General features: G+C 46.4%; 2 protein-coding genes across 2 annotated transcripts; both read left to right on the top strand.

The window, feature by feature from the left end:
* Positions 1 to 5,793: 5,793 nt before the first annotated feature.
* On the top strand, positions 5,794 to 7,207 carry LOC136958868 (C2 calcium-dependent domain-containing protein 4C-like). Its single transcript, XM_067252987.1, has 2 exons — positions 5,794 to 6,546; positions 6,656 to 7,207. The coding sequence occupies exons 1-2, from the start codon at positions 5,794 to 5,796 to the stop codon at positions 7,205 to 7,207; spliced, it is 1,305 nt and encodes a 434-aa protein (XP_067109088.1).
* Positions 7,208 to 9,626: 2,419 nt separating this feature from the next.
* Positions 9,627 to 13,042, top strand: fem1a (fem-1 homolog a). Its single transcript, XM_067253885.1, has one exon. It carries the CDS (start codon positions 9,767 to 9,769, stop codon positions 11,618 to 11,620), a length of 1,854 nt encoding a protein of 617 aa, XP_067109986.1. The 5' UTR covers positions 9,627 to 9,766; the 3' UTR covers positions 11,621 to 13,042.
* The last annotated feature ends 1,215 nt before the right edge of the window (positions 13,043 to 14,257 follow it).

The raw sequence follows: 14,257 nt of genomic DNA, 5'->3' as shown, positions 1-14,257 counted from the left end.
GCAAGCCATAACTTCATGAATACACACTTCCTCTCTTGTTTTGAAAGTCTTCGTCTCTCCCCAGTCTTGCTCATAGGCTCTCACTCCCCCTACAACCACTCATTCAAAAGCAGGCAGGAACAAAGCATAATTGGCCAGTCGTCCTGCACCAGTGAGAGCTCAGATGTCCCCTGCCCCAAGTGATGGTGGGTTGGAGACAGAGAGTTGTAGAGTTAACACAGGTTGCATGAGATGGAGATGGCAGAGGAGAGACAGAGAGAGAGAGAGATTGTCAATAATACTGTAGTTTCTTAAAAGGTTCATCAATTGGCATTTTAAAATGCAGTCAGCTTTTGTAATGTCTTGTTGAATATTGCCATCTTACATGGAAAGTAATGTCAATTAATGTACTGGAGAGCAACAGTACTATGAAAAATAAAAAGAGAACTGAGATAAAAGAGGGGGCACTGTGCTTGTGATTGTGCATCGGGTTGGAAGGATAGGAAGAGAGGAAAGAGGAAAGAAAGGAGAGGAGAGGAGGGAGGAAGATGGAGCTTTGGCATGGACCTCGTTAAAAAAAGAAGCAAACTTGTTCTATCAAAGCTTTACAACTGACTCCAATTAAAACCGACTGAGCTTACAGAACTGAACACTCTCACCGTAAACATTGCATAACCTTGTCTATGTATGTGTGCGTTTGTGCATGTGTGTGCGTTAATGTGTGGTGGGTGACGGATTGTAAGTATTTATACAGCAGCATGTATGTGTTTGTCTTTATCATGTGTAGGAAGTGTACGCTTTTGTTGAGCAGTCTACCGAGGCTTGAGCAATGTTTCAATCTGAAATAAGGAGCCACATAGAGTACAGCGTGTAGACAACGGGGTATGAGTCAAATGTTCTCTGTCAGTCTGAACAATAGAGACACAGCCCATATTCAGTTGAAGTAGGGCTTAGAAATATCTTAAATCAATAATCTGATACAGAATTCCTGGTGAGGAATGTGAGGTTGTTGATTGAGAGGAACGGCGATGGCTTCATTAGCATACCATCTAGCCTGGGTTCAGTTCATTAGATGGCGGTATTCCGCATTTACTAGACAGATGAGATGCATGCTCCTCCTTAAGGGTTAAGGTGAACCTTAATCACTTGTAACTCTCACTTAGTCTTAACTATCTCTCGCTCTCTTTCTCTTTTCTCTCTCTCTCTCTCTCTCTCTCTCTCTCTCTCTCTCTCTTCGTCTTCTACAATATGAAAAGTATCTCCCCTGCCCCTACCTCTCTATCTCTCTCAAATCCCCCTTTGCTCTCTTCCCAATTAGAGCTTTCCTGTAAGAGCACAGTCCAATTCTGATTTGCAGGTGTTCACTTCTGCCCGTCACCATGGATACTCGTTGTAACCCTTTCATGCATAGACACAAACAATATTCATATTACACACAGATGCACAAACACACATAAACACCCAATACCTGGCCTGACGTCTCGGGTGACTGGGAAGAAAATGGTATAATAGAAGGCAGATGTGCCTTACTGTGTTCTCTTGTACCATCCAATCTATTCCTGCACAACAACAACAGAAAATTGCACCATAATGTATATGAAGTCTTACATAATATTAATAATGGATTATATTTTACAGTTGACAAATAAAAAAACTAAAGTGAACTTTTCCCCTGAACCTGAGAGGGGGGAGTTAATGATCTTAGAGGCAGTGTTAAACCTGTTTTAAGACAGAAGCACTTAGGGATCTGCATGTGTTCTAGTGTCAGGATAACATGATCCCAGTTCTCCATGCCCTCACACAACTGGTCCTGACTGGGCTCTTCAACTGTTCAAACAATAAACCTGAAAGCCACTTCAACTGCTATTTCAGCCTATCTCTCTCTCTGTCTCTCTCTCTTTCTCTTTCTTTTTTCTTGTATTATCTCTATCTCTGTCTTTATCTCTCTCTCTCTCTCTCTCTATCTATCTATTTATCTATCTACCTATCTATCTCTTCAACCCTATCAACGCCTCACTGCTCTGTTGTGCCATGGTTACCATAGTGACTGCCAGGGCGGTTGAGCACACTCCTCCAGCATGTGGCTTTATCAAGAACCAGAGGGGTGCTGTTTACATTAACAGAGTTGCTATAACCAAGCATATTGCTACAGCTATTTATGGAACTCTGAGTGAAGAAAGTGTGGAGCTGTCCGTGGTCCTTACGTGGATGTAGTGCTGAAAGGACAGTTCCAGAAGGCTTGAAGGTCTTCAACAACATTTGGGTTTCTGAGGGGGTAGACTAAACTATAGTTCTGGCCAGGTTGGGATGGAACTGGGATGGAACTAGTAGTCAGAATTGATGACTATAGTCATGTATAGTATGTAGTATGTGTATATAGTCATATATAGTCATATAGTCTACTATAGTCCCAGAAAAGTAAAAACAAAAAATGTTAAGCAACATTACTAGAACATTACTACTGGCCGTTAATAGCACCCTGCAAACCACCGTTAAGATTGCTGCTTCGGTCAAACCTCACCCATCTTCTCAGCAGGACCATTCTGGCCGGCAGGCTGTTTATCACTGTCTTCTCATTGGTTTACTGAGGCCTGTGTGGGTGTGTTGTTGCTTCAGTAAGAGACACTCTAATGCATTTTTAGGTTACACTCTCCTATATAGGTCTCCCCTACCTTTTCCAGATGGCCTAGCAATATACTGTAACCCGATAGAGAAGCATTCATGACCAGTCCATCTACTCCATTGTGCACTAATGTCCTGAAATCTGACTGAAGAAGGACCCCCCAAATTACTTGGGAATGGCTCTGGGCAAAGTATAAAATTCAGTTTTATTCCAATAAGATTCAAAGACATTTATTGTTCTTTGATATTTGGTTTTGTTTCACTTCTAAATCCCAAGGGATGGTGAAATGATACATCCTTCTGTGAAATGATTTTTCCTGAGCATGTAAACACAAATAGCATTTGGCCAATTTTCTTGAATTCAATCAAATAGCGTATAGTGTATGAATTTAACGATAAACAATTAAGGTCAAACTGATGAAACTACAAAACTGTTTTGGCGCATTGAGACATTTGGGACCTTCCCATTGGTTTATATTCAACAGTACCTCATATAAAGCTCCCTTTATTAAATGGGAGTGATCAGTCAGACAATATTTGTTCTCAAGGCAAACCTAAACCGTGGGGCTTCTATGATGGGAAATACCCCCGTGGAGTGTTTTACGCACGGAGAGCTTGGAGACGGAGATGAGTGCATGTGAACGAGTGTTCTCGGTCTTATTTGGGGGCGTACAAGTCAACACTTCAGCTGAACGGTGAGTTCCGACAGTTCGCAGTTCAACAGGTGCTCCGTTGTGTGGTAAGTTACGTCGATTCCTTTCATGATTCTTGTTATGGAATCATGTTTTTAAGTTGTTTTTATTTTTTATTATAAACTATTTCTTTAATAATATGACAAAACTGCATTTAGCCTTAAGAGCGTAAAAGTCGATTTTTGTATACAACCTCCACAATTTGCAGTTAGGTTGCGGCAAATAGCTGCCATAATCGAAATTTGTTTGTTAAATTATACATATATCCAATGCAGTACTGTATATATTGGATTTCCAATTTTAATTTAGTTTGTTTGCCTAACAATGACACGGTTGCGCGCTATAGCCTTTACTATTTCAAGTGGAACTAGAGAGGGTACAATTTCTGGGGTAATTGCAGGGTGTGCTTGCTTGCGTCGGTTGCACAGGGGTCCGTTTTTGAATGACATTTTTACAACTGATATTTCTGTATATGTTATATAAAAATGCATACTTATTATTTATAAAGATTACATAGATTTAAAAGCATCTTTTTTTGCTGCTCATTTACAACTCAAAATATGAGTTAAGTGTAGAATGAAATATGACGTCTTCTCATTTCCCCTGCAAGAGGCAGCCTCATAGCTGAATCAATGAATACATTTGGCAGACCGGTGTAAAAATTGACCTAATCTCTATGACATAAACGTCCTTTTAAGTTTTCCCTTCTTGTGATATTTTCAGGCATTTAGCCTACTCATATTGCATTCATTCATTAATAAAGAACCCCCTTTGAAGATTATTCTACGACGTTACCGGCAGTAGAAGATGGAATCGCGATTCAAACATTACCATCTGCTAACTGAAAAATGCCCCCAAAAACGTAAATAAGCTTGACATTTATTTAGTGGAAAATCGCTCATTCATAAAAAGCTCACTGGTAGCGATCATTGTCAGTAACAACGCAAAATGCGATATAGCCCTGTGTGGAGAAGCTGCCCCGGTAAATTGTACTACTTCAGTACAGTACTAGACTACTGCTGTGTTCGTCTTGGTAGCGATTGCGTTGGTTGAATTGGATTTAACGTTCCGTTGTACGGTTTAGGCTGAAATTAATTATTTTCATGAACAGATTGACAAAGTTTAGGCTGTGGCAATGAAGTTAACGTTAGCAGTTAGATAGACTTTTGATTTAAGTAAGGGGAGTGCCAAACATGTTCTGTCGCCGTTTGACTTCCTACAGCTGTGTAGATGTTTTTGTAGTGTCTCGCGTAGGCTACAGCGTTGCAGTGAGCAACACTGGTTTGAAACCACAGGTAATGATAATTTCACCAACAAATCGTTTACTTGTAATGTAATGTCATAATAAATCCTACAACGAAAATGTATTTGTGAGGAATGTTTATTTTAACGATTGAAAACAGATGCATCTTAGACCACTGTAGTATGTGTTGCCCGGGCAACAGAGGCTAATGTCATGCTAATGCTTCAGTGAAATAGTAGACTACCGTTTCCAAAAGTAGATGTGGGCCTACTTCCTTAATAATATCAGCTAATATTGTACATTACATTTCATAATTGTGTTTCACATCACAAAGTAAAGTGCGTTTCTGCAGCTGCCTTGCAGTAAAGCTATAGTTAGCCTAGCTATCCCCCAAGTTAACAGACGTGAAACGAATGTTCTGCTACAGGTAGTCACGCGTGTTTTCGTGACGTTAGTGACGTAGTGACGTTCGTAACGTCAGTGACTGTGGCTAGCAAATTAGCCACCGTTAGCTTCACTTTTCACCACAAAAACGCAATTTCTACTTAAACCATGCAACGGAACGTAAATAAAAATATAACCAACGCAATCGCTACCAAGACGAACCTTTTGACACCGCCGTTGTGTATGTAGACCAAATATTGACTGATCCTTAGGGGGCGAAAATAAACAATAATATATAAATATATATGTGAGAGAACAAAGGTTGTGCCCTTGCCGAAGGCAAAGCACACCCAATGAGACAACTCTCAGTTGTGGTCTAGTTGTCTCATTAGTTTTTACAAGTGTTTGGCATGTTCATGAGCATTGATGTTTACCATAACAAGAAAGGAAATTCCAACTGCGGAATGCAGGCACTGAAGCAACAGGCTGCTGGCACTTTATGCTTATTTGAACCTTTGATGAGACGCTGTTTTTGTTGATGTACAATTTTGAGGAATCATTTGTATACTTCAATAAGGAGGCTCAGTCCTTAGAGAGGAAGGACGCCCGTGCCGTGACATTTAAGAAGAGAGGGCCGCTGTTGCGTCTGAAGTCAATGGGCCAACATATAGCTTCATATTCTATTATCGATCGAGCTAAACTAGTCCAAAACCCCTGACAGGTGAAAATAGATTTATATCCTACAATTAAATGTAATTAGATTTCAGTCGTACATCTTCCATGTTTTACATGGAACAAATCAATAACGTCTCCCTGCTGTAATCCCTTGTGCATGTGTGTATGTGTGCAGCTTTGTGAGTTTCCTGTGGAGGCATGTGGCTCCTAGAGAAGCTCCGCGGCTCGATAGATGGCAATGGATCTCGATCTTCCTCAAGCGGGAACAGCAGACAGAACCAGACAACCCCACTCTCGGTCTACAGCAACATCCTCACCCCAGACAAGATCCCTGACTTCTTCATTCCCCCCAAACTGATCTGCTGCCCCCCCGAGGCTGAGTCTCTCACTCCAGAGCCCCAGCCTCGCTCCTCCCTGCGCTCCTCTGCTTCGGACCACGCCATCTGCAGCCAGACGCCCGGCCGGAGCAGCAAGAACCCTTGCAGCCCCCGCCTGCTCTCTCGCCTGGCAGGGGACACGCGCAGCCTCCTAAAGTCTGCCAACCGCCACATCATCCAGATTGAGAGTGCCGACGACCCCGCGACGGGCCCGGGAGAAGGAGGTGACCCCAACACCAACGCGGACCCTCAGTCCCAGACAGCGATGTCTTTGCCCTACGTCCCCAAGGCCCAGACGTCCTACGGCTTCTCCACCCTGGTGGAGTCTCCCCACACCCGCCGCAAGGAATCCCTCTTCCACAGCGACCCCAACAGCCCCCTCACCTCCCCCAACGTCCAGAGAAGCACCCAGGGGGGGAACCACCTGGCCCCTGCAGACACCAACCCGTACCGTTACTTCAGCGGGGGGGAGAGTGACACCTGCTCCTCGGCTGAGTCCTCCCCCTTCACCTCCCCTCTCCTCTCCCGCTCTGCCTCACTACTACGCTCCATCACCCAGGAGACTCAGGCTAAGGTAGGGGCTCTTGAACACCTGTGTGCCAATCGCTCTCTCCCACTCTCTGCATGTCAAATCAAGAAAGTTTCTAAGCATATTTTCTCCCTGCCGTCCTTTTCTCTGCCAGGTGTCTCGTGCCAAGCGCACCCTGGCACGGCACAGCTCCCTCTCCACGGATGAGTGCAGCTCAGCGGACAACAGCCCCAACCTGCAACGCCGGCGCCTGCGCTGCCCGCCCTCCCCCGCCTTCCGCAAGGGCCGCAAGGGCGGCGCCGGGGGAGCGTCCTCCGACCTCCAGCAGCGGGAGCACACTGTCAACCTCCACAAGGGCGGAACCCTGCGTCTCAGCACGCATTACGACGCCGACGCGTCCCGGCTGAGGGTGCGCGTGCTGGCGGCCGAGGACCTGTACGACCGCCAGACGGATGTGAAGAGCATCAACTGCTGCGTGTCGCTGTACCTGAACCCTGGCAAGCTGCAGAAGCAGAGGAGCACCATCATCAAGAACAGCAGGAACCCGGTGTTCAACGAGGACTTCTTCTTCGACGCCGTGCCTCAGGCCCAGGTCAAGAGCCTGGCCATGAAGATGAAGGTGGTGAACAAGGGCACCAGCCTGAAGAGGAACGTGCTGCTGGGAGAGCGAGAGGTGATGCTCAGCGAGCTGCTCCCGGGCTGCTAGACCTCCGCCTCGCTTCCCATGCGTATACCTTCACACACCCATACACATGCACATGCACACTTGCATGCATGCACGCCAACACACACTGTTCGACTCCTCTTCTCATCACTAGATATTGACAGAGACAGGACAGGTGAATGACATGGGACTAAGCTATGGCTCACACTAACAGTACAGTATACACGCTGACCTCAGGTGAACGTTCACAGGATATCCTCACCCAAGTCATTATTCAAACAAAAACAAGCTGATGAGAAATGTTCAGTTGCACATATTACTGATTAATGTTATTTCTCTCGATAGTGGGCTTTATGGAATTTCATCCAAATCTGACTTCACAGCAGTACAATACTATGCGCTCTTTCTTTCTCTCTCTCTCTCTCTCTCTCTCTCTCTCTCTCTCTCTCTCTCTCTCTCTCTCTCTCTCTCTTTGGATAACCCTTGTGTTATCCGAAGATAACACAAGGGTTAAGGTTGTTTTTGCAAACTGTAAATATACCATGAAGTATTTTCCAACTAGTTTGAGTCTGGGCTGGTTGCCAAAGTAAAGCAAAAGGTGATTCTCTCTCTCCCTCTCTCTCTCTCTCTCTCTCTCTCTCTCTCTCTCTCTCTCTATCTCCCTCTCTCTCTCTCTCTCTCTCTCTCTCTGTCTCTCTCTCCCTCTCTGTCTCTCTCCCCCTCTCTCTCTCTCTCTGTCTCTCTCTCCCTCTCTCTGTCTCTCTGTATCTCTCTCTCACACACAGCCTTGTGTGGCCTGCAGATATAAGCCTATCCAGCTCTTGGTGAATATTGTGATGTAGCTGAGTTCCATATCAGTGATAATGAGCTGTGATACTCTGTTTACAGTCAGGTTTTGTAATGACTATGTGCTTTTACAAGATGTACTTTTGCATGCACAAGCAGTGTTTGTGGAGTGTGATTGATTCTTTGGGAGGTGCCAAAGTGATACCATATGTGTGGCTTTGTTTTCTATGAATCATATGTTACATCTAGATGATTGATGTTTGTGACTTGTTTACAACCTGCCAAATGGTCAATTAAAAATCTGGAACAAAACCGTTTCTTTCCAAGCTAATGGGTACAGTGAAGTTGTCAACATTCATATATTTTCTTTTTATCCTCCATAGCAATTTATCTGAGCTGTAAAGTTTGCTCACAGCTTTTAGTGATGTGCCTTTAAAACCTAAAGGTCTGCTAAAGTTTTGACAGAGTGAGACCATTCGCATATTCACACGTCTGGAAGTCATCGCCCATATAACAATTATTTTGAGGTAACTGCACAGGAAGTGTAATTCCCTGGTCTGTAGAGACTGTATTGTCTCTTTGTTTTCAAAGTACCATTAAAATTGTGGAGCCTCACTCTCTTTTCAAGCCTGTGTGCCTCCTCTGGGAATGAGACAAGTAGGGGGTATTAAAAGCTGAAAGCTGAATGAGCTGACTATCATTACACCTCTCTGAAAGAAAGATTACACAGGACAGACAAGGCTTGGCTTGAACTCACACAAATTACTATCTCAGTGTCACTCATTCTCTTGCTCTCTGTGGGAAAAAAGCCTTTGTTGGAGCAGAGAAAGCCTTCATTGAGATTGATATTGTTGGTTAGAGCTGCTAAATTTCTGATGTGCATTTCTGCTGACCAGTGAGGCTAGGATTTTGGAAAAACTACATTGTTGGGCATTTTCAATGGCCTTGATACACTGCACAAATACACGCACTGTCTCCCACTAAATGATCTCGCTACTCAAAGATGCTTACAAAAATAATTCGCAAGTACTTTGAAATTCTGCTTCCATCCATGAATGAAGGTATAGCTCAGTGGTTAGAGCTTTTGACTCCAGACCAGTAGGTTTCATGTCCCCCTGTGCTGTAAATCGCTTTAGATAAATGCGTCTTTTACTCACCGTAGCCTGTACTGCCCCCTATTGATAAAGGGTAAGAAAGACAGTATCGGTGTCAAATGCGAGATTTCCCAGTTACGTGTGGTCTCGTTCTCTTTCTGTCAGAAACTTAGACGCACACATGCACCCCAAATCTCCAATACATGCTTAATTGATTACATATTAATACATTAACGGTAGTTAGATAGATACATCCTTTCGTAAATTTAATTTAAGTCACCCCATACATTTTACCAGCTGATCCCCATTCGTGTTATGTATCTACAATGTTCCTGGGAATTGTAGTTTAATTAGGTTTACGTTGAAGGGAACACATTTTCTTAAAAACTACACATTCCACATCTTTGCGTCTGATAGTACGTCATCCCTCCGCAATGTCTGACGGGAAATACAGTGCTGATTGGAGGACATTGGTTTCGATTCATTGTACAAAATGGTCTCAGAAACTACACTACCCAAACTCCCAATAGTAAATTGTAAACATAGACCTGTCAAACAACACAAACCCCATCTTGACGGCAACCTCAAAATGGCAGGAAAATGCCAGGGAGAAAACGAGCCACGGACAAGCTGTCTTTGCGGGTTTTAAAGAGGCAGCTCCTTCCTCGCAGTTCTAAAAACATAGCTAGGGGGTAGATGGCAAGCGTCGAAAGACGGTAAAATGGATATAACGACTGCGGTTTTCAACGCGGCCAGAGATGGTAAGCTGAAACTTATCCAGAAGTTGCTGAGCAACAAAAGTCCCGAAGAGTTAGAGGCTCTTGCCGAGGAGAAAACACAGGGAGGCACCCCCCTCTTAATCGCTTCTCGTTATGGACATTTAGAGGTAGTTGATTACCTCCTTGAACATTGTAAAGCTAATGTGGAACTCGGAGGTTCAGTCAATTTTGACGGCGAGACGATTGAAGGGGCCCCGCCATTGTGGGCGGCTTCTGCGGCCGGTCACCTCCCTGTGGTCCGGACGCTACTCAAACACGGTGCTTCTGTGAACAACACTACGCTGACCAACTCAACTCCCCTTCGGGCTGCTTGCTTTGACGGCCACCTAGAGATTGTTCGTTACCTGGTGGAGAATCGAGCTGACATGGAGGTAGCTAACCGCCATGGTCACACCTGCCTAATGATCTCCTGCTACAAGGGCCACAAAGAAATTGCCAAGTTCCTCCTGGAGAGAGGCGCTGACGTTAACCGAAAAAGTGTGAAAGGCAATACTGCTCTCCACGACTGTGCAGAGTCTGGTAGCCTGGATATCATGAAAATGTTGCTGAAATGCAATGCCCGCATGGAGAGGGACGGCTATGGGATGACCCCCCTCCTGGCCGCCAGCGTGACAGGCCACACCAATATAGTGGAGTACCTCGCCCACCAGCCTCGCTCCTCCAGAGAAGAACGCATCGATGCACTCGAGCTCCTCGGGGCAACCTTTGTGGATAAGAAACGTGATCTCCTGGGGGCCATGAGATACTGGAGGAGGGCTATGGAGTTGCGACAGCCCGGGGACAAGGCTGGACTGCTGGCCAAGCCTCCTCCGGGCCCCCCGGTGCCGGCTTACGACTGTGCGCAGGAGGTGAGCACGGCAGAGGAGCTGGAGGCTCTGATCACAGACCCAGACGAGATGCGGATGCAGGCGCTGCTGGTCCGCGAGCGCATCCTGGGCCCCTCTCACCCGGACACCTCCTACTACATACGCTACAGAGGGGCCGTCTACGCCGACTCGGGCAACTTTGAGCGCTGCATCAGCTTGTGGAAGTACGCCCTGGACATGCAGCAAAGCAACTTGGACCCCCTCAGCCCCATGACTGCCTCCAGCTTCCTGTCCTTCGCCGAGCTCTTCTCCTTCGTCCTGCAGGACCGGGCCAAGGGCACCCTGGCCACGCGGGTCACCTTCCACGACCTGATGGGCGTCCTGGGGAAGAGCGTGAGGGAGGTGGAGCGCGCCGTGGCCCAGAGAGACAACCCCCCCGAGGCCCCCCAGTTCACCAAGGCCCTGTCCATCATCCTCCACCTGGTGTTCCTGCTGGAGAAGCTGGAGTGCTCGCCCGAGCAGGAGCACCAGAAGAAGCAGACCGTCTACCGCCTCCTCAAGCTCAACCCCCGCGGCCGCAGCGGCTTCACACCCCTCCACATGGCGGTGGACAAGGACACCACGTCCGTGGGCCGCTACCCCGTGGGCCGCTTCCCCTCGCTGGCCGTGGCCTCGCTGCTGCTGGAGTGCGGCGCCGACGTGGACTCGCGCGACTGCGAGAACAACACGCCGCTGCACACGGCCGCCGGCAACGGCTGCCCGGAGATCATGGCCCTCCTGGTGCGGGGGGGGGCCCACTTCGACGCCACCAATGCGCAGCGGAAGACGGCGTACGAGCTGCTGGACGAGCAGAGCAGCGGGCACACGGCCCTCTACCCGCTCAACTACGTCAGCCTGCAGTGCCTGGCGGCGCGGGCCATCGAGAGGCACAGACTGCCCTACAAGGGCCTCATCTCGGAGGAGATGGAAGCGTTCATCGAGCTTCACTGACCCCCCCACCCCCCTCCCACCCTTCCTTATGTCCCTTAACCAGACACCCTGGGACTGTCCCCCGGGCCTACCCCACATCTCTGTATTTACTCCCCCAGCCTCCCCTGCCCCCCCCCCCCCCCCCCCCCCCCCCGCTCCTTCCTTCCAAAAGCAGACTGTCTTTGACCAAAACACCGTAATAAACCAGCTGGCGACTGCACACACACTGACACAGGGCTGGGGGGGGGGCTGTCTGGTGGGGTCTGGAGGCCCAAATGTGGTCAGGTACCTTGAAACACATGGACACTATTGAAGTGCTTGATTTCTGTTTGCTGTTTTCTGGTGGGTAAAACATTGGACTTGCTTTGGGTTTTGTGTATCGTTTCCATTCTTCCTCTTTTCCCCTGGTAAGAAGAGAGACTGTCATCAGTGTGGCCGTGTCTGAGTGGTTGGGTGGGGCTAATTGTTTTTGTGGGAGTGAAAAGTGCTGTATTAGGCAGGCTTAAGACATGGTGATCTGGTCAACTGCATGAGGGATGAAGAGTGAGTAGGATAGCTTGTTAGTTACAAAGTCTTGCGTTGCAGGTTTATCAGTAAGCCTCCTTTGAACCAATGAAGCTATGCTTGGCTGCCTGGTATTCTGTAGGCTAGATATTTTTTTTTACCATCAACCTTGCATTATTTAACCTCCCTCCCCTACCTTACACATGTAAAGGAGAGGGTTAACACAGTGTGCCAAATATCAGCTTTTCCTTTTCTCCTTTTAGAAAGGGAGAAGGTGAAAACCTACTTAACTTGCGCATGGGACTGACTGTCATAATGGTACTACTTTAGTGTGGTCTATTTTAGCCTAGCCTTGCGTACATGGCTTAGGTCTTGTAGAATGAGTGTGTTTGCGTTACATCTTGGTCCACCCCTGGAGTAGTCCCAGGGGTGGGCAGCAATTAGCTCCAGAACTATGAGGAGTTTTTAGGCCATAAAGAGTAGGCTAATCCTACTCTAAAGTGACAGGTCAGGCTTAATCTGTATAGTCTCAGGCAATCCTCTCCTTGGTCCACACAGAAACATTGGAATCTATGCAGTGTGTTTGATATCAAATGCGATGATTATAATTTATTACTAATAATCTCAGATGCATGTGGTCTCCAACTGCACCTGCATCGTAGTCTTATTTTGTTTTTTATTGATCTCTCAGTTAAATTTAATCCTGTTTTATCATAAATTTGTTTACTTTTTTCTTGTTTGTCTGTTCCTCTGTAAAACCCCATCAGATTGAATGCACTTTGAAATGCTCTGAATCCTAAAACACGGCTTTACATCCAGGCTTATGGACTCTCACAGACGAGCCTATCTCTCTCAACTGGTTGATTAATTTAACTGATGATAACTTCAGAACAAAAAACTGTGTTGGAGATACTTGAATAAAATTCAGTATCACGGCAACTGTTCTCTCTGTGAGTTTGTGCCCAGCTTGTAGTAATTGGTGTCATTCTCTGTTCCCTGCTCCATATGCATCTGTTCTCCCCCCCTCTCTCCCTCCCTCTTTCTCTCTCTTTGCAGGTCTGTAATTGAGCTGATGTGAACGTGGCAAGGTTGAGCTTTGGGAACATAGGAACTATCTGGCCTCCCTGTCCTTTCCCTTCAGAGCATGTGCACATCTCTCCTGCCCTCCTGAGAAGGGCTGGTTAGTACCAATGACCCTTCACCCCTGGTCTAGGGTCAGATCTCTTTAAACTCCTCAGTTGTCATGGCCAAGTATGATGTGGGTGCACCTGATCCTAAGCCAGTGCTCGTGGAGAGGTGGGATGGTTATGGAAAGGAACTAGACAGCTGGGCCTGACTCATAGTCTTCACACTCGTATTACGGAGATCCTTATATTTAGATGGATTGAAATAGGTGTGATGGCAGAACACCCGATCCAATCACCTGCCTCTCAGGCCTGTTTTGCAAGGCTAAGGGCCTCACCTGGTTAATGCAGAGCCTCACCACCCTTTTCCGGTAAAAAATACAAATAAAATTCAACTTCAATGTTTTTAGGATTGTTGTTTATTTCCATAAGACCTCAAAGGGTAAATGCGTTTGTAGGACATCGTTATAATAGTTAGGAAATGACATACCTGCATTACAAGTAGCCACTCTGTAGCTCTCAAACTGGTAGCCTACGCCTCCATATTTGTCGAGTGTGGTCTCACTTTCTCTCTCTCAAACGTGAGGTGGAAAAAAAAGCATAACAGAAACTTGATCTTTCAGCATCCTGTGCTCTTAAAGTATAAATAGCGTGCAATTAACGTCACTGCTGGGCAGTGGTGGAGACAGGGCCACTTCCCCTGCTATTTTGAGGGGCTTTCGCCCTCGGTCCTGCCTGCCAGACACTGTAAGAATATATGGTCAGGCATATCACTGAGGGACAGGGCTAGTTAGTCACCGTTGATGCAAACAGGAATCACAGTGAAGAGCATTTGTAATCAAGCCGGATATCCTGGAAACCTTTTGGTTGGCATATTCTTGATGCCATCATCACACCACCAAAACTCTCACTTTCATGTTATATTTTTTTTTTTGTGTTTTGTTTTTTTTTGATCTACGGTACTTTGTCAGGAGTATGCTACTTCCTAAACAGTCCACTAGGTGGCAATAGTAACAAAGGAAATCCAGTC

This window comes from Osmerus mordax, chromosome 16 (assembly GCF_038355195.1).
Source record: "Osmerus mordax isolate fOsmMor3 chromosome 16, fOsmMor3.pri, whole genome shotgun sequence".
Lineage (NCBI taxonomy): Eukaryota > Metazoa > Chordata > Actinopteri > Osmeriformes > Osmeridae > Osmerus > Osmerus mordax.
The sequence above is the reverse complement of the archived record's forward strand: the minus strand, read 5'-3'. Positions and strand labels throughout refer to the sequence as shown.